Below are 20,801 nucleotides of genomic sequence, written 5' to 3' on the forward strand. Positions count from 1 at the left end.
TACCTTAGTTACACTGAAAGAAATAGGTATGTCTCAGAAATATAGGAAATTGTTATCAAGACAACAGACAGACAGCACTTCCTTTCCCAGAACAATCTGTCTCCTGCCCTGACAACCCATTCCTTCTATATTTACCCGACCAAATTTTGCCAGTGATATATTTCCAGATGCACTTGAGCCACATGTCCCTGTCAGTCAGGCCATGCACAGAGGAATCTGAGCTCCTAGAAATCACTAGATGTTAATCCATGCTTCCTCTCTTGTTTGCCTGTAGAGTTAAAGGAGACAAAATGTGTAAAGCATTATTCCCAGTTTATTTTGGAAGCAGGGACAAGAGGTACTTCATTTGATACAGCGATTTACTTCAACCACTTTCTTTATAGGTTGCAGAGACACCTGAACAGTTAAAAAAATTAAAATATGAAACATGAAATTAAAAATAACTGGCTGTTTCAACCAATTAATACTGGGTGTACTGCAAGAAATTCTAAGACTCTCTTAAAAATTCTCCATGATTAACAAAGAGTTACTGCCCTAATCTGCCATGGGAGGCCAATTCCTCATCCAAAAAAAAAACCCTGTGCCATCTTTGCTGGAGAAAAGCAACACACATCAGTTCTAGATTGTGGATAGTTCGATTTAAGAATGTTGCCTAGCTGAAATTAGTTGAATTTTGGAGCAGTAAGAACAAGGTCTAATGAATGATCTGAGCTAAGCCACTTCACTATATTAGCAGTTATAGTCTTCCTACATTCTATCATATGCATCTGATCCCATGCTATCTTCTTCCAACCCTAACTACTCAGCTAGGTTCTCTTACTTTCATAATTTTATAAAACACTTAAACTTATGATCATTATCTTTGTTTTTGCTGCATTTCTCCCTGAGATCCTTTGAGCAAAGGAACAAACAAACTCTCTTCCCACCTCCACATTGCTAAAAGATGATCTACACAGCTCCTACATCAATATTCCTTTCAATCCAAAGTGCATTTTTTGAGATTACAGCAATGGGAGAAAAACAAATCAACCCACCCAATCCCAAAAAATCCAACCAACCAAACAAACACCTCAAAAAAATCAAAAAAGAACCCACCCCAAACCCACAAATGCAACTCCACAACAAAACCAAAGGAAAAAGAAACAATTAAAAAATCCACTTAAAAAATTGCCACAAACCAGCAAAGTCACCTCTCAGAATCTCATTAGCAGGAAGAGACTGTCATCACATTGGTGGCCACTCAGCGGAACCAAGGTATTTCTCAGCTCTAGGTACCATGACTCTTCTAGAGAGGGCAGTGGGAGGCTAAACTATTGATGCAAGAGAAAGAAGTGAACAAAGGAGCTGAAAGGCTTTAAAACGGTACATATCCTTCCTTTGGCTCCCTCCACCCCTTCTCTGGAAAGCACAGACAGGCAGTTTCAACTTTTCCACCCTTTATTTAACAGGCTTAACAGAGGGTCCTAAGAGGTCACAAACAAGCTTTTTTTTTTTAAATAAAAAGCACAAGCTGAAATAAACTGTGGCTATTATCAAAACTCACTGCCAGACCAATTTTGTTACTGAAATTGGAACCACAAACCCCTGTAGCCATCTTTCAATAGCAGACTCACATAACAAGACCTCTTCCACTAGCTGGATGCAGGCAGATTCTTCAGAACAAAAGCACTTTTGACCCATTCTTCTCACACAAACTAACACACACACCTAGGAGCTTGTACCCAAAAGTAGTACAGTTTAAGGACAAGAACATCCTTTAGAACAGTCTAGATTAATTTCATTACAGCATTAAGTCTTTAAAATTTTAAAATGCTTTTGCTAGAGAGATTGTTCCTGCTTCCTTAAACCCTGTACAGTTTTTGCAGGTACCTTTTCCTTTTCAAATCTGCAACACTGGAACACTTTTCAAACATCTGACTAACACATCATACAAGAGGAGTGGAGACAAGTACAAGGAAGAAAAAGAGCATCTTACAAGTGGAATTGAAAGATGTGGGCAAGATATGAACTGCATTACATGTAAGAGTTTATTCGCAGCTTCATACAGCTGCTCAAATTCAGGCATCTAAAACAAGGATGTGAACAGCTGGGACCATCACCTGCTGTTCCTGCAGAGTGAAAGGGAGTGTGTGACCTTCTGCTGCAGCACATGGGCCTTGTGCATGTGAACCAGGACCAGTACGGGCTGTGAAACTCTACAGCACTAAGAAACTACAAGAAGAAAAAACTAGAATTTAAAGGCAGCATTTACAAGATGAACTGCCTTTTCAGATTTTTAATGGATAAAAGTGAAGGGAGAAACTGTTTGCAAAATTCAACCTGATGTTACCTGTGACACAATGTTTAAATAGTCAATAGTCAGTTACCAAACAACCATTAAGTTAAGCATTCCATTATACCTATGATGGTCTTCTTCCTCCTCATTATTTAATAATACATTTCTTCTGCGATTTATTTTCTCTGAAATTTCATTATTTTTTCCAACTCTTGAACTACTATTCAGCTGCTGTTAGAATCCTATTGCTTTCTATAATGTCTGAATATTTTTATTTCTTCCTCTCCTATGTTTCCAACACTACTGGCAAAGCCTTTTCCCCAAGAAAGTGCTACTTTTTTATTTGCAGAACATGGATCTTTCTTCTCTTATTCCTTTTCATTAAGAAACAGAAGCCTTCATGATGAAAGTATTCAGACTCCTGTATCACACAAAGAAGTTACATGCTTTCAGAAAATTCTGTTGTTTAGAACTTATCGCTTTGCCAAATTTAAATTAGTACTTCTGTTTCAAATGAAAAAGTCTCTTTCTGTTGACTATATTTTAACAGACTAGTAAATATTTGAGCACATATATTTCCTTTACCATAGTGCTCACCATCAACAATGCCACCAAAGTAAATATTCCCAGGACTGTGTTCTCCTACTCCCTGTACCAGCCTGATCACATCTGAAGGGCTAACGTCATGCTGAGGCAGAATGTATTTAACAGAGGGAAGCACAACAGTAAAATCTGACTGTGCTTGTTAGATTTTAAATCTGACTGAATATATTTGTACTTCAGATAGACAAAATATTTTTTTCAGTAAGAGCTGAGTATGTAAAGAAAAACATTGTGTTTCTAAAAGAAAAACATGAAAACCTCAGACTGAAGTGAAAACCAGCTAATGATGGCTCCTGGATGCTATCATGACAGTAATTTTCATTATTATAAAAGTATTACAGGCCACTACAAACTGTCTAATCTCACTCTGAAGAACATCTAAGCTGCAGTTACTAACAATGCTTACACAAGCAACCACATTTTCCCACTGTCACTCATTTATTTCTACAACAAAACTCCTCCTGTAGGCTTTAGCCAGACCCAATAGACCATTCTCTTTCAGTACACCATGGTCAAGGTAATAACCACATCTTTCTTTGTTTCAACAATTCCTCATATTTACAACTTGACCCTTGAATTATTTAGGCAGTTAATCAAGCTTTATGTGGAATCTAATTCACTTTGCAGACTTTGTCACTGTATCAAAACAAAATATAATTTCATGAAAAGTAACAGGGCACAAAGACACATGTGAACAAAAAAAATCCTCCCAGAATCAAGCTAAATGTGATTAAAAGAGAAGAGCACTGTTTCCAAGTATCTCATCTCATTTAAGTAGCACAAGCTTTGAGAGTTATTTACAGTCATGCAAGCACTTAGGCTCCTGCACCAGCTGACACTTTCTGAAATACTCTGACTTCCTACTTCAATATGTCTAGGAGTAAGTTTCAATTTACTGCTACAAAAAAAGTAGTTCTGGAAAACAGAACTTCTTAAGTGCTTGCATTAGGATATAGCTAGAGGTTCAAATAATCAAAGAACTACCATCAGTGGAGAATTTAACATATTCAACTAAAAAGCATTAATGAAGTACACCCCTTGGGCACTGTAATTGTGTAACTGCAATTACAGTGCAAAATACATTAGAATTAGCAGTTTATCAATCTGTTCATTCTAACAGGATAGCTAAAGCCAGTCTCACCCCAAACTTTAGTTCTGTGGCATATATGTGCAAATTCTCATTAATATATTTTACTTTTTCATTTTTACTCATCTCACACTGGGGTGTTTTTGTAATGTCTCACCTATTCCTCAACTGTCACAAAACTACACACCTGCTTTTTCTTTTACAGCATGTTGAATACAACAGTGGTTTGAACTGACAAGTTTTAACTTCACAACTGAACCATGCAAAAAGCACAGACATATTTACTTCAGAAAGTTCAACAGAGGAGGATTCTATGTCTATCCATGCCCTTCAACTAAAGAACAAATATCTACAAACCAGGAGTTCAAAGCAAGAGCAGGTTGCTCTAACACTTCCAGTACCACTTCCAAGTAACATGGATACAGTACATCACACAATATCAGTGTAGATCTATCCATTTCCTACAATAACCACTTGAAAAATGTTCCTTCTCAATATGCGTTTTTTATCTCCTATAATTTTGTGATGACAGGTACTGATTCACTGTCCCTAAAACATTTACATATATTTAATTCATTATTCAGCCTTCCTCACTCTTTTAACAAAACAACAGACTTCTATTCACTCACAAAGCTCTTACTCAGAATGAATCTGTTGATACCAACAAAAGCTCATCCATGACACCTTCATCTCTCACCTCAGAATCCATCACATCACAAAACCTCTGACCCTATCTTCAAGCCACTTTATTGTAGACTTTATGCATCAAATTTTGTCTTTTTTTGTAACTTTGAAATGTGCTGAACAGCAAGTTAAAATCATGTCATCTAAAAGATGACCAGTTTTCCTAGGACTGTATACATCAATTTTATGTCTTTCATGGACACATCTACTGTCTTGTATCATTTTCCAAAGACAAATTACAAAAGCAAGATAACAGATCACAGAATATTCTGAGTTGAAAGGGACCCACAAGAAGCATCAAGTCCAGCTCTTGAGTGAATGGCCCATATGGACCCATGACCTTGGTGTTATCAGCACTGTGCTCTGACCAGCTGAGTTAATATCATCTTGACTGTCCATCCAACTTTCTTTTAAGAACTTACCATGAGGAGGTCCATAACACATTGGAAGATTCTTTTTTTCCTGATTGCAAAGAAAACCCCCCCAAACCAAGTACAAATAAAAAATAACCCTTCAGCAATAGTCCATTCCACAACACTCAATCAGCTAAAAACCTAGATAGTTACCATAAAAAGAAAAAGCTCCGGCAAGTTTACCTCAAACAGGCAAGCCACCAAGTACACATCCCTCACTAACAATGCTCCTTAACCAATCAATCTGCTATTTTAATAACAACATTCTCCATTAGTCTGCTACTTGTACACTTACCTTTTAATACCTGCCATTCTACCTCTTCCTGACTTTTTTATTCCACACTAATCATTGAGAGAAGCAGCACTTCATCACAGATCCCTGCACTACTCCTGAAGTAAAGGACATTTTGCCCAATCTTAACTTCTTTCAAACCTCTCCTCCCAACTCACATCTTGGTATAAACCATATTAGGGATTAGCCAACAACAGCTTGTTTGAAGGACAAATTGAGGTACCAATTAAGAAAAACCCTCAAGTGTTTAACAACTTTGTATACTTAATGATTTCTCTCTTTTGCTACCCTCTTAAGCCACAGACTTTGAGATGAGGAATACTTCAGTATGCTTCTTGTGTATGCATAATCAACACTTCTTGGCAGTCCTACTACACATTATGCAACTATATAAATATGCACCTGCACTTTCTGACACAAGTTATTGCCTCTTTGAAGTAAATCCCCTTTGCGACAATATTTTTAACAGGTTAGATGGCAACTATTGAGTGAGGAAAGAAGACAGCTAAAAGACGGAAGCTAACGGAACAGAAGAGCTATATACTTAGTAAACTACGAGCAGAATTAAGCCATTTCATGTATATTCCTACTTCCAGAGGGTTTGTGCAAACGGGCACAATTCCTTTCCACTACTCTTGAACATCAAACAAAAACATCACTATTAAAAAATCTTGATATAAAACGTCAATGGCTGACTTAGGAGGAACTTTAGCTTCTATGCAGCATCTGGTACTGCCTGTCCACCAAATCAAACTGCAATTTATTGCCTCCTAATGTATATCCATTAAGCCATTTCCTTCATGGCTCCACTTCACACAGAAGCAGTAACTGAAGGAAATAATGGAGTGCCCAACAAGTGGGAAAGTAATTGCTCAACAAGCGTGGAACAAGAGAGAGTCAGTTGCACACCACACACATGTGGCAGCTCTTCAGAGCCCAGCCCTGCAGCGGTAACAGAAGGCTGGTGTTACAGAACAAGCCCACTGTGGGAACTCTTCCAAGCAACAGCCAGGAGTGCTTGTCCATCTAAATCCTTGGGTCCTTAAGGATTAGGGATCAGGAAACAATTCCTCCCAACAGCTCCACCTCCTGCCCGTACCTGCCAGTCATTAGCACTCAGAGAACTGTATTGAAAGGATGCTTAAGAGGTATCACAAAGGTTGTGGGGCTGAACAGTATAAGGGACTTCAGGAGACATGCAGAAATACCTAGTGTGGAGACCACCTTACTGGTTTGGTTAGGGGGTTTTTTTCCTCTAAATATTCATAGATTCACTCCACTTCTTTCGATTTTATTTATTAAGTTTCTTACTACTCAGAAACACAAAACAGAAGATTAACACAAGAGCTAAAAAGTTATCAAATTAAGGATTCTACACAACCACAGTTTATCCCTTTCTGTTTGTCAGTATTAGTTACAAATATCTCAATGACAAGCTTCTCCTTCTCAGGGGCTCTTATTTCATTCAGTAACCTGTGTTGAAGGGCTCTGTGTACAGTTCAACAGAATCAATTAGAGCTCAGAGTGACACCACCACTCCTCACACATTCTGCATAAATGCTGTCCTGCACACACGAAAAAAGCCTTGAAAAAGGCTATGGTGCTTGTCTTGGTGCATCTGTAAATCATTCTTAATCAAGGAAATTTCTCCTCCTTCCTTTACACAGAAAGTAAACAAAACCTTGAGTGAAATGATGACAATTCTTGTGATCCTTTTGGGCTTGAGAAGTTCCCATGCCAGCTGCAGTGTCTTAGAACACATCAGTGTCACTCTGGGAAAACCACTCAGAAAGTAAAGCACAAGGTTAGCAAAAGAACTGGGGAAAAGTCTGATTTATTATTTCTCCAAGAAAACATCAAGAAAATCAATACCAAAATATCACCAGCTATGCTAAAAGTATCTCTGAGGAAAATTCAAAGACCTCAGCCATAAGACAGTGATTTGATTCATTTGATGCTACAATGAGATTAAAAAGATTAAGCTCGCTCAAAGTATTTGGAACTACTTGCAGCTTCAAAGCAAAAATATTGCACTGGTTTACATTCTCTGTGCAGTTGGGAGGATGTCTGCATTCATTTAGACTAGAAACTTGCTTTTAAAATGACAATTTTTAAATGATAATTACTGTATTGTCTGTACACAGTTGGCAAAAATCTGGATTCAGCCTGCAAACAAAGCATCAAATTTAAGTTGGCACCTTAACATTCATATTTCTTACAGTAAGAAAATACGAAGAGAAATAAATTACCACTTCTGTACACAGTGTCACGTCATTCAATATGGACTAAAATTGTATTGTCATCCACTAACTAGAGTGAGGCCAGGTCAAAGCTATGGAAGAAGCCTTATTCTATTAGTTTCCTAACCTTCCTTATACCCTTTCCATTCTTCTTTAAAAATAGAGAACGCAACGAAAGTTAAATGTTAGCCTGAATTTCTTGGTATTCAAAAATACCAAGTTAACACTTATGGATACCCATTATTTTAAAAAAAAAAAAATCCTTTTTTTTTTTTTTTTTTGAGTTATCACAAAAACAGACATGACCTATAAGATCAGTGAATGCTCTAGATCTTTGATAGGAAGCTGACATGAAACAGAAAAAAAAAAAGTGTTTTTTTAATGGCTGATCTAGACAACATTTCTATCCTTCAATGAAAGCAATGGGAGAAATATCATAGTATGCAGTTCATCATATTTGTTATTTGCCATTAAGTTCAGGCTCTTCCAGCAGAAATTCAAGATCTAAACAATAAATTAAAAGGTACTGCTGTTACCTGCAAAACAATAAGCATGACAGCACTTTACATATTGCATATTCATTAGCCTTATTCCTACATTTTTTAACAAAAAAACTCTAACACTATTTTTTCTGATTTCTTAACTTGAATGAACATCCCATATTCTAACCAACAGCATTGAGAAGAGGCCACAAATTTATATTTACTACCAATTCACCACTTCCTAAAACTAGATCTTTCAGAAAAAGTTCAGACATGAAACCAAAATCAGGAAAAAATTCCTGTATTGTTTTATACAACTTTCAGGTTTTCCATAAAAACAGTTTCCAGAGCTCAGACATGAGAAAATGAGTGTGCTTTCAAGTCTACATACCAGAAAACTGATGGCTACAGTAACAAGTATATTAAGTCAGTACACTGGGCAAAGCTTCTCCTACGGTTACAGTCATTTGACCTTTAGCCAGCTCTTAATGCCCCAGCCAACCCTCTAAAGATGGAGATTTGCAGCAGCTTCTTGTCTGAAATAAGCCATGAAAAGATTCTTCTGAACCCACTGTACAAGCATTCATTTAAAATGTCATGAATGTGCATGAAATCAGAGTGCTTCTAACAGCTTACTTTGCAGCTTCTGTTTAAATGCACTAACTCTAAACCACCAGAGGATAAAAGGACTCAAACCTGGCAGTCTGGCACTCATGGACCTAAAATATACACAAGCACCTCTTCACAGGTGTGTTTACCTAGTTTAAACCTTATTTAAATAGACTCTCAATGCACACACTTTCCATGAACACCTACTTCTCCCACTGCAGTCATGACTTGTACAAGGCAGTTGTACCCAGCCATTCCTGTCCTAAAGCCATCCTACACACCAGCAGGCAGCACCTCAGGCGTGAAAATCCTGGTTACTGACTCATCTCCCTGGTCAGAGCAAAGCACAAATTCTGTAACGACAAGAATGACTACAGAAGTATCTACTTCCACGTCATATCAGAATGGTCTGAAGACTTCAACAGCCAGAGAAGCACTTAAAGAAACCCAATCCTCATGAAACCAAGGAAAAGCAGGCTTATAAATATTTCATACTTGCAATTATTTGTGGTTATAAAACCTTTCTCTGCTGACCTAGAGAGCATCCTAAGTTGGAACCACTCATCAAAGAGACAGTGCTCAGTTATCACTGGATGTTAAAAAGAAGCTTCCTTTTGGTGACCTAAATCCATAACAAAACTGAAAAATGAACGAATATTTCAACACGCAGACATATTTTTCACAGTACTCAGTTCACTTTAAAAAGTAGTCAAATGGAAGCTGTGGTGAAAGCGGCCCTAGATCCAAACTTGTATCAATACAGGTTTTCATCAGTTTTAAAATAACCTTTGAAAACGTAGCTATATTTCAATTTTTCAAAAAACCTTGATAGTCACTGGTTCCATATGGTCATAATCCACGACACTGACTTCTGCTTTTTCTAAGCACTAGAAATATGAGACACACCAAACTTGAGCTCATTGTGGCCATCTTAGCATTGCAAGCACTCAGCTATTAAATTTATCTCGGATTAACTTACGCATCACCCAAGACAACAGAACCTCTATGTTTCCTTTCTGCTTTTCAGGCAACCACTATCCATAGCAGCTAAAATACATGCAGCCCATGAATATGTACAAATGGCATCCAATAAATCAATTGACAGTGGATCACAGTAGACATGTTGTTCATTTTCAAATTATTAAACTCTTTTTATAAATCTATGTAAAATTCCCACAGAAATTAAGTTTCTCTATCAGAACTTTGAAGGGAAACTTCAAAATACAATTCAGGTTCAAGGCCCTTAGCTAGGTATGTTGAATTGTAGAAGTGAAGGTACTCTTACCATAATCACAGGACTGTTTGTGCTGAGCAACACATCTCTATATGCTTCCTCCAAGAGCACATGTAGATGTTACAACACCATGGGATACCATACTCAGTTGCAGGCAAGCTTTCCAGAATGTAATTTAGTTACTCTTGAGGAGCAATACTTTGAAACAGGGATCTTTAGCTACTGGGGCCATACAGTGCATCTTTATACCCTTGACCAGGGTATTTCAGCATCACAGTCATGACAGAGTTAATACCCACTAGCTCAGAGGAGAACAAAAGGTACTCCACTGCAACATGCCTAACATTTACATTGCCTCTCTTTGCTCATTAAACAGGTTTTGGTTAAATAATGAACAAACTGTATTACAGACTCCGATGAGAATTCCAAAATTATAAATCAACTGGTAAAGCCCAGAGGAGAATGAAGGGAGTGGGAGGGAAGGAAGGATAATATTGACTAATATAAAGGGCGCAGCTTGACAGTGGATATTCCTGCCACACCTGATCAAACATGCTCCATGGGGGAGGGGAAGGGAGGGAGAGAGCAAGAGGGGAGATGGGACAAGGCAGCCTGAAATTTGCATCCGGAACAGATTAAAATGGGTTCTTGGGGGATTGAGAAAATACATAATATATATTACTATAAATGCAAAATTGTACTAAAAGCTAACTCAAATGTCAAAGATTACAGCTTGAATAAATTTAAATATAAAAGCAATGCGTTTCCATGAGCTAATGAAAGAGACATGAAAGGAAGGTCTAGGAGAAAAAAAAATCACGAAAAACCCCCTGTGCTGGGGACAGGACTTTCGATTGCCTGGAAGATGATGCAGGAGACTCTGTATCATTCAAAGGATTGCTTGGGAACAAGTTCATGTCTAAAATGGAAAAAAGATGGAGCACAGCAATGATGTCCTATCTCAAGACACAAGTCAGCAAATAGCAGTCTCCGCAGCTGAAATCACCCATATAAAAGAATTCCATGTAGTCAAACAAACATGCTATCATCTCCACATATAAGCAATTATTATCTCAGCAGGAACCACACTTACGCGATGACTAATAGAAAGGGAGTCTCTGAATCTCTCAGGACATTAAACTTTGCTTTCTCTAACATAAGCTGATAGTGAACTTGCATTTTTTCCCCAACAAGTCAACAGCACGTTTTACCTAGCTGCTTTAGATAAATGGCCAGTCCTTGACATTTACTTATACTGCATTTATTTGAGCATCCTGACAATCCCTGCTCTTGTTGATGAGAAGAGATATTTGCAATAATGGCACAGAACTTCAGGAAGCTTATTTAAGAAAAAATATTATCTCATAGAAGGGAGAAAAGTAAAATTTCTTCTCAATACACATTTGGTGACTGCACACATATCTTACAGAAGGTGAGTGAGCTTACAAAAAAACCCCAAATCCAGACTGTCATGTAGTTCAGATACAAGCATAACATCCAGAACAAAGATACTATCCAGAAATGCAAGCTGTTCAGGAGTTCCCTAAGATGTCATGATCTGACAGAAAAATCCTGCTCATAACCAGAGCAAGTTCACCCGGCAAAGAAAAGCAAAGCATTACACTTACAGACAGACACAAAAGAGGTAGGAATAAAGGCCTAGAATTGGCACATATCCTCAGCACCTCCTGTCACCATCACCTGGAAGTAGCACTACTGTGCTTCTAGGGAACACACTTACGGGATTCCAGACTCAGCACTGATGCAAGAATAAGCATGCTTCACAGTTAGAAATGCAAAAGGCTCATCTCAAACTAAGGTTGAGTGCAGTTCTGAACACTCACTGTAATAAAGGGATCAGAAAAGAAGTTTACTTTCAAATACTACAAACAGTAAGAAAAATCCTGGGAAGAACATGCAGAATGCCATATGGAGTTTAGGATTAGCTTCACCTTCACACTCTCAACATATATTTGGGTTACTTAAACAATCACTCCTGAAACTACAAAACCAGAAAATGCATTGTGAGAAAAACAACGGTCAGAATACACACCATAGCCTTGCGTTCTGCTTTTCTAATCAATATAGATTTCCAGTTTCTTTCAGTGCAGGTGACCGCAAAGTAAGTCTTTCACTTAAAATCCAAGAGACCCAAATAGAAACAGAGGTCTATGCTTCACTTCTTACATGATAATACATGATGAAAGCTAACAAACTGAAGAATGTGAGGAAAAAACAGACAGAAACCATTTTCTAAGCAGATTTTTTCCATCACTCACAGATCAGAAAGAATAAAAAAAACACAAAAAAAGCTATGCATGATAATACGCCACATTTCATATATTACTACAAGCTTCAGTATATCAAAGAAACATGCATCTTAACAAAAAAAACGTGTGTGCATACACACACAATATATATATATATCCCTATAGACAGTGGCAGCAGTGGTATTTCTGTGCTAGTTTACATTGGTATCATTTTAAAAGTATATGCATATTTCCTCTTTTCTTGTTCTTCAATAAATGACTTCTGGATAGTAAATAAGACAAATAAGTATACCTGTACATTTATTTGCATATACCCTAGCAGATGCATATACCTGATGATTTCTGTAGAAGCTTACCTGTTATATTATTCAGCACTTCTTTTAGGTGGCTAAAGCTATGCAGCAGGGGATCCCTTTCTTCATCCTATAGGCAATATATAGGAAGTAAGTCATTAATGAGGCAAACATATTCCTGAACACAAATCTTAATAATGGGTCTGTTATAGACCTCACCATCACATTCACAGAAGTGCTGTGGTTAGAGTTTATCACTGTCTGCATGTTTACACCATCAGATCCAAGAGAAGCATTTTTATTTTCCTGTCAGTGCTCCCCAATATCATACAGCTCAAACGTCAAAGCACAGGTCCAAGACTGAGCATTCTGGTTTGGTTTTATTGTCCTTAGAAGTATTTCTGATTAGCCTTCTGCTGTTCAATAAATTTCACTGCAAATCTAACTCATACCATATTGAAATGGCTCATCTGGATTTGCTATAATGTTAATCTATGCAGATTGTAATGGGAACAGAAATACAATGACATTTTATGCCATTAAAATAACTTAGATAAAGAATCACAGTGCAATATTTATTTGAATTAGCTGCATCCTTTAGCCTTAGTCTATCTTTATGATATTAAAATAAGGAGGAGCAGCAGTTTCTCCAAGCTGAGTGCAGCCGCACCCACAACTCAAAGGGAGAGGCCGGGAGCTCTAATCAAGAAATGCCTCTTAGAAAGGAAAAGGGCCCTGCCCTTTGACAAATTGAAACCACTTGTGCTGGATGACAGCCATCTGCTACTCATGTGACATTCTGAAGTGCACCACTGATACAGTGTGCCACATCCACACCTTTACACTGTGGCAGCCATAAACAAGCCAAAGCATGGTTAGACTTAGAAACTCTGTACTTAGATAGCAGCAAAAAAACCCAGCAGAAAACAGATACTATGCCATATGAAAAATTTAAAAATACTCTATATATAATGACTTTGCCAATTTTAATTTCATGGCTTCTGTGGTGAAGACTGTCTTCTCCAAGAGGGTACAAAAGATACACAAAAACACTGTGCTAAATTAAATAAAATCATAAATGCAAATTCCCTGACATCCCTGGTTGAAAAAGTCTAAATGAAATGATTCCCACACAGAATACAATGAGGGGTTTTCAGATTTACAGGATAAAAAGGTAGAAGACGTCCAGCTTTGTGGCTTTTGCAGTCACTGGCACATGAGCAGCCCAAAACAATGTAAACAACATAAAGTTATTCCAACTCTACTTACAAAAGTACTATGACAAGTGCTACAAAAAACTGAGGTACTTTTCCAAAGCCACATGGTTTCTGTCATAGGTGTTTCTACCTACTGCTACAGATGGCAACAATTCAAGGCAACTTACCAGATGTGTGTGAGTGCTCCATCGGGCATTACGCTTTATGGCTCCCACCACTGCGTTGATTTCACCTTGTACAATGTAAATGTTCTTATCCACCATCCTGACAATTCTGGAAAAAAAAAAGATAATTCAAATTAATCTCTAGCCTCCCAGATGAAATGAAGTTGACTCTAACCAAGAGAAGGCAGGCAGTGATACAAGAAACTCTTTCAGATTTGCTTAATGTGTGCACAAAATACAAGTTATTATATGTAACAAATACAAGTATTTCATTAAAAGAAGACACTTTTCCATAGTGTGTTTTCAAAACCATGACAGCAGACAACTAGTTCTAAGAGGGTCTTTGTAATGCAAGAGATCACTTTGCCAAGGCACATTCCTCATTTTTTTTTCCCTTCTACGTAAGTTCATAGAAAGATAAAGTGTTGGGGTATCAGGACAGACATCCATGGCAATTCAATAACACATGCATCTCCAGCACTTATGCAAATTCCTGCAGCCCTACATGGAACACCAAGCTAACCATATACTCTCTTAAATATGCATCAGTGGGTTGAATAAGATGGCCAAAGCAAACCTATTTGGGACTTAAAACTTTGACAAAATAAATTAAATTATAACAGATGTTGATTCCACACTTGCTTCACAAAACAAAGCTTTCAAGAAAGCAGCAAAGTAAAAAAGATGTGAGTAAAACCCCACAAAGAAATGGACAAAACTAGAGACAAAGAGAGAAAAAGTGAGAAAGGTAAAGGCAGACACTCTCCTGTAGTCTGAGCTCTTTCAGGGAAAAAACTTAAACTGATGCACCCAGAAAGAGGCATTAGAGGGGGAAAGAAATTAAAAGCAAGAAAGATTTGTAAAAGTCTGAGAAAAAGAAAAGAAGAGGAAACTACTGTTCTCTTCATACTAGCTGTAGCCCAGACACAGTCAAGCATCAAGAAGTAAGAATGAAGGGGAATGAACAGACAGATGTTTATAAATAATAAACAGGACCTACGAAGAGGCCTAAGAGTCAGATGACACCATGTCTGTAAATGAAAAGATTTAGTGATACAGTAGCCAAATAATGAGACTTTTTCAGAAGAATGAAACCGAGGACTCCAGTTTGAAATCACAACAGGTCATTCATAGGGAAGCAAAAGGTTGAAAACAGATGAAACACTGATTGTAACACTTGAAATTTGACAAGCTCATTTAAAGGCTCAGCTGAGAAGGGGAGGCAGGGGGTAATAAAAGCACAGAGAATATGAGAAGGACTTGCCTACGTAACAAAAGCAAAGCTGGAAGGAAATGGTTCTGGTGGATTACTCAAGACCTCAGAAAGATCACCACAGAAATTTCAGAACATACATCCTGGATCTGTCAGGCTTCATGTTAATTAACATGTCTGAATTACCAACAACGCTTGAAATACACAAATATCCTCTGAATGAAAGAGACTAATTTGCTTCAGGACTCCATAAATAATGGAAAGAAAGCAAAGCATTATAAAAAGATACCTCATCAAAGCACAACATCATATTTGTTGCTTCATTTTTCCAGGTGTTTGCAATAAAATGAATAATCTTATGGCAAAATTGTTCATTTCATTAAATAAATTATACATAATGGTATTCCCAGGTGTAAGACGATAATTTAAGAGCAAAGACAAAAGTATTTTGTAAGAACAGTCATGACAAATAGTGCTTCCAAGTAATTCGCTTGTGCCCTGAAGAACAAAGGTTTATATCCTTCCTCCACAGCTGCATGTAACAGAACCACCAATACACTTCCTACTCGTGCGGCTAATGCTTGAGAAACGTACCCATCCTCAACAGTAAATTATTCCATACATTATTCATAGGATTGCATTGAAATACCATTGATCACAATTTTGCTATTTCATCTGTTGTCCTTGCTTTAGTACATGCCATGAATGAGAGACTTCTCCTTCATGTAAAATTCCTTGCTTATTTATTTTTTTCTTTCAGTAATTCCATTGTTTTCCATATTTCCACATCAGCAATTTCAGGGTTCAAAATTCTAGTCCAAGGAAGTACTTCTGAGGAAATACTTTATACACTCATATTTGTCAAACCTAAGTTTTTCCTGTCTTCACTGCTTCAAAACAGTACTGAACATGTAAATTCTGCAGCACCATTCCAGGCATTTAGCATGGAAACATTATTTCAAAAAGCATGCAAATACCAGACAGACATATTACAAACCTTGCACATATATAGATACTCAATAGTTTTGACAGTATTTAAAGTGATGCCAAAGCTTAAATGCTGTTCTGCATACTACTGAATCTGCTTGTAAGACTTCTATTTCTTCTTCTCTATTTTTAACATAAAATAATTAAATAAAAAGTTTCTTAAACTCCATCTCTCCTGAATGTAGGAAACTTAAAATGCCCAGCTAACTGCAAGTGGCAAAATATGAAGAAAATAGACAAAAACCTCCAAAACACACCTTTTCCTTTTCACCTGATCCTTTCAAGCAAGGGTGCAAAAACTCCTTGTTACTTGGCAGGGCTCTCCTGACATACTAAAACCCTGCAAAACTTAGAGCAGTATTTCATTGCTAACTGTCTGAGAAGACGTAATGAAAATGCACTCCTTTCCTTATTGGGGATTCCATTAAATATAACTTTATTCAAGTACAAAAACTCACTTTATGCACACCAACAAACCCACTTGATCAGTGCAACTGAAACAACCTATCATGCTGGGGATGCAAATTCACACTCAGACTCTGAACATCAGACACAGAGCTCACTTCCCCACCAACATTGGGTAGAGATGGAGGGAAATACTGCTCTATATTTAAGCTTGCAGCTAACCAAGCAGTAGCATACACACATTTCAAAGTAAACCATAAAGCCTCACTTACGCAAAGGACCTTTGCAACTTCATGTTGGAAAAGGAAACAGAAAATAACTACAGAGTGAGCAGGAAAGACAGACAACTATTTTCACAGAGATGCACCTTGCAAACTAAGCCCACCAAAAGAATCATCCACCCCTGTAAAAACGTAAAAGTTTATTTCAAGTGATGGCTATAGCTTCACTAAATTCCAAACTTCCCAAAGGCTACCCCCTTTTAAATGATTAGATAATTTCTGTATGTGTTCCTTCAACTGTAGCATCACCACAAGCAATAACTGACCACACTTGAGAGCTCAGTATAGATGTCCTGTATCTAAAGAAGTTCTAAGATCGAAATGAATGCTGTGAAGCAGCAAAGGAGTTAAATGATTTACCAGACCAGCACTGAATGATCAGCTGGGTTTACAAGAGCATGGTGGGAGTCAAGCAAAACCACTAGACATTCATTCAACTTAGAGAAGAAAAAAATGTTAACATGAATTCAGGCTTAATATTACAAAGGTATGGTCTGAAGAATGGGATATTGTAAAAGTGTTGAACAGGTTAACAGAACTAACACTGAAGATCATTAAAAAATTTGAAACAACCTCCCTAATAAAGGCTTTCTTTCAGTATCTCTTGATCTCAAATCAAGAATAAATGCCTTTCCTGCAAGCAATCTTTAATCAAACACAAAATGATGGCAGGCTCAATACATAAACAAATGGATTCAGTTCTGTGGTCTTAAGTTAGGGAAAAGAATAAAACAAAGAAAGGTACCTAGTAAATTTTGAATGCTTTTTAGCTCCTTAATCTTTCAGTTAGTTGTATATAAACTCCTGTTTCTTCATCAAGACAGATTCACACATCTGCTTAAAACTGCAGACTAGTCCTCAGATATGCTCCTGTATAGAAGTTCAACAGGCAGCACAGTGAAAATGACAGCTCCAAACCAAGGCAACAAGGCACCCAGGCCACCATGAGAAGAAGGGAGGCTGTTAACTTTCACATTGATAACAGCATTGGGAACACTAAGTGGGAAAAGGTTGATGCCTAATAATGTCAAAAAAGAACAAAAGCTCATATTCGTAATGTCAAAACCTTCAACAGTGTTCTGTGGATAATAATAATCACCACTATTCTGAGACTTCTGAAATAGCATCACATGTAGAATCTTCCTATGAGAACACTGACAAGATTTACACCTGCAAATGTTATTTCATACATGCACTGAACCAATCCATTTCTCAACCTTGGAACATGTTACCCCTATACACCCCAATAGATAGGAAGCCAAATTATTCCTAGTATTACCACAGGAAGTCTTGGGTACGGTTTTGGGCAACACTCCCTCTTCTGCAGCAAAATGTCTGCAATTCTTCTTGAAACACGCAAGAGTTAGCATCAGAAGCAACAACGTCTAGCAGACTTCCATCAGGTCACTCCTTCCTATCATCAACTTTAGCCTTCAGCTATGGCACCTGATGTAAACCCAGTGACACTACTCCAATAAACAGCAGCAGTGAAAAACAACATAAGCACAAGATAGAAAAGGTAATATTTCAAAGTAAGCTTCTGCTGACCTAAATTTTTACTGTTTATGACAACTCTAATTTACAATCTAGAGTAATCTAGATAGCCCCTGCCCTAGATTTGGCCACCAAAGTCCTGATACAATACACTGCTACCAAAACAGAACACACAACCCCATGAATCACAAACAACTCCTGAGAATCTCACAGCCAGCTTCCCAGAAGCCCAACTGGCAACCAGAAAGCTCCTTTTTTTTCTCCTAAACCTCCCATAGAAGGTACATGAACCCCTATACAGAAATTTAACTTGCTTGGGTTTTTCAAGTAGTAACTGTTCCGCAAAAAGCATCACAGGCAGCAAAAGTTCAGAGAAGTCAGGATGTTTCTCCAAAGGCTAGCTCCTAATGCCTAGACAAAAGTGATATAAAGCAATAATTCGTAAGTATGGAAAGGAACTGTGCAGTCCTGGGCATTTAATGCAATTCTGGGCACTTAAGAATGCCCTTTAAAAGATAAGCAGCAGCAACACGGTAGAGGTGGCACATCAGAAAGGAAGGGAGGGACAAGATTCTCTGCAAGCCTCCACATTCAGCTGCAGCAGTGAGGTTGGGCCTGGGAATCAAGCAGAGAAAGGCAAGTCGCATTTACCTGTCAAAATTGCATAGTAAAAATGAAACCTAAGGTTATTATGGTGAGGGGCATTTTCTTTCTTCCAATTATTTCATACTGTTGAAACTATGAAACATGCCACCGGGTGACCGCACAACACAGACGCTAAGTGAGCTCGGAGCTTTCCCCCCCAACAGCCATATGCCAGGAGAAGCCCGTCTCCACCGATTTCAAGCAGCAAGCCACCGTGGCGCACGGGCAGCGAATGCCTGTGCAGGTGCAGCGCCCACCCTGCAGCTCCCTGCGGAGCCCTGACCCCGCTCTTCCCCGATGCCCGCAGCCCGCGGCGGCCGCTGCCAGGCGCCCTCCGCCCCGCGGGCACCGTCACGCGTGTCAGCCCGGGCCGGCCGGAGGGGCGCCCGCCGCTCCCACCCGCGCCCGGCCCCCGGGGCTGCCCCGGCCCCGTCCCCGCCCCGCGCAGGTCCCGCAGGGTTCCCCCGCCGCCGCTTCCCTCCCGTCCGCCCCCACGTCGCCACAATATCGCGACAGGCGGTCGCTGCCCGGCACTGACCCCCGCATCCAAAATGGCGGCGCCAGCTCCCCGCGGCGGCGGCCGCTTCACATAACCGGGCGGGCGGGCGGCACCGCGGGCGGAAGGGCTCGGCTCGCCCCCTGTCCGCCCCTCCCTGCTGGCGGCGGCGGAGGCGAGGCCGCGGAGCGCGGGGTCCGCGGGGCACGGGCAGGGACACCGGCCCCGCTCCCTCGCACTGACGTGGAAACCGGTGCACCGTGACCCGCTGCCTGGTTACTGCGCAGACAGACAGCCCGGACAGCCAACCCGCGCACGATGCGCCGCGCAGCTCCCCGCGGAGCCCAATGGGAACACGGTCTGCCACCGGAGGAGGCGGGCCCTGCAGTGACAGCAGAGGAAAGCCAATGAGAGGCGAGAGGGTAGAAGCAGCAGATCCGCTGGCCAATCGCGATGCGGTGCGGCGCCGCAGCCGCGCCTGAGCGGGCGCAGCCAGGGCGGCGGGGCGGAAGGCGGCGGGAGGGCTGTCCTCGCAAAGCACTGTGGGCCGCGCCGCTCCGGGCCGCTCCCCGGGGCGTGTGGGGAGCCGGGGCCGGCCCGACGCGGGGTGTGCTGCCGTGGGTGTGCTGCCGTGGGTGTGCTGCCGTGGGTGTGCTGCCGTGGGTGTCGGTGCTGCGGCTGCACAGCCCCCGAAGGCAAGCACTGCCTCTCCGCCGTGCTTCGCGAGTATTTCCCAATTTGTTCTACAGCCTCTTGCAGCGCCTCCGCTGAAACCGTTTGGGAGATGATCCTCTGCAAGCGTTCTGTTCGCTCCTGTGTCCCAGCTGTGCTGTTTCCCGTGAGCGAGCAGGAGAATGCAGAGTGCAGCTGGTACGAGATCGCGCACGACAGCGCCCGGAGGAGCACACGCCGCTTCTCCCTTCCCTGCGGTCCTGCTCCCCAGTAACTCTTCTCAAGCCTGAACACAACTGATTCCTTGCTCAAGTTGGGCTGTAAGCCACGTGCTGCAGCCTTAGTTCATCCAGCTCAGCGATCCTGGCAGACGGAGACCACCGTGGAGTTTAACTGCTCTATGAAGCCACTTTATTGGCCGGCTCTTTGCAGCAAAAACAATCACAGCTTTGTAGCTAGTACAGCGCTTGGCCAAATGAATTCTTGGTGCTGCTCCCACCTTCTTAGGTGCGTTTGATGTCTATGCTCCAGTAGCAATGCGGTGTGCCATAAAGGCAGAAATTTGCAGGGGTCACTATTTGTTTAAGCCTGTGCCCATTGAACTTGGGACAGAGGACAGAAGGTCCTTGTAGTTACCTTACAGTTTTACAGCTCTAGGATCTTCAGTCAGGTCAGCCTGGGGATTGGCTGTGGCAGGTGTTGGAGTTGTCAAAGCAACAGCTACCCCAAAATCTTACACTCTGTA

The 20,801-nt window shown here is 40.1% G+C and overlaps 1 protein-coding gene across 3 annotated transcripts in view; it reads right to left on the reverse strand.

Moving 5' to 3' along the window:
- GBF1 (golgi brefeldin A resistant guanine nucleotide exchange factor 1) overlaps positions 1-19,646 on the reverse strand; it is a 101,228-nt gene extending 81,582 nt beyond the window's left edge. For all 3 annotated transcript variants that reach the window (XM_066191309.1, XM_066191307.1, XM_066191308.1), the window contains exons 1-3: positions 19,427-19,646; positions 13,867-13,972; positions 12,546-12,612 (exon numbers count right to left, since the gene is read on the reverse strand). In XM_066191309.1, the coding sequence (XP_066047406.1) occupies positions 12,546-12,612; positions 13,867-13,972; positions 19,427-19,434 (181 nt within the window). In that variant the 5' untranslated portion in view covers positions 19,435-19,646. The remainder of the gene's footprint in view (positions 1-12,545; positions 12,613-13,866; positions 13,973-19,426) is intronic.
- Between the last annotated feature and the right edge of the window lie 1,155 nt (positions 19,647-20,801).

The sequence above is a fragment of the Chamaea fasciata genome, unplaced genomic scaffold (genome assembly GCF_029207755.1).
Source record: "Chamaea fasciata isolate MVZ Bird 193981 ecotype frontalis unplaced genomic scaffold, bChaFas1.0.hap1 SCAF_9, whole genome shotgun sequence".
NCBI lineage: Eukaryota > Metazoa > Chordata > Aves > Passeriformes > Sylviidae > Chamaea > Chamaea fasciata.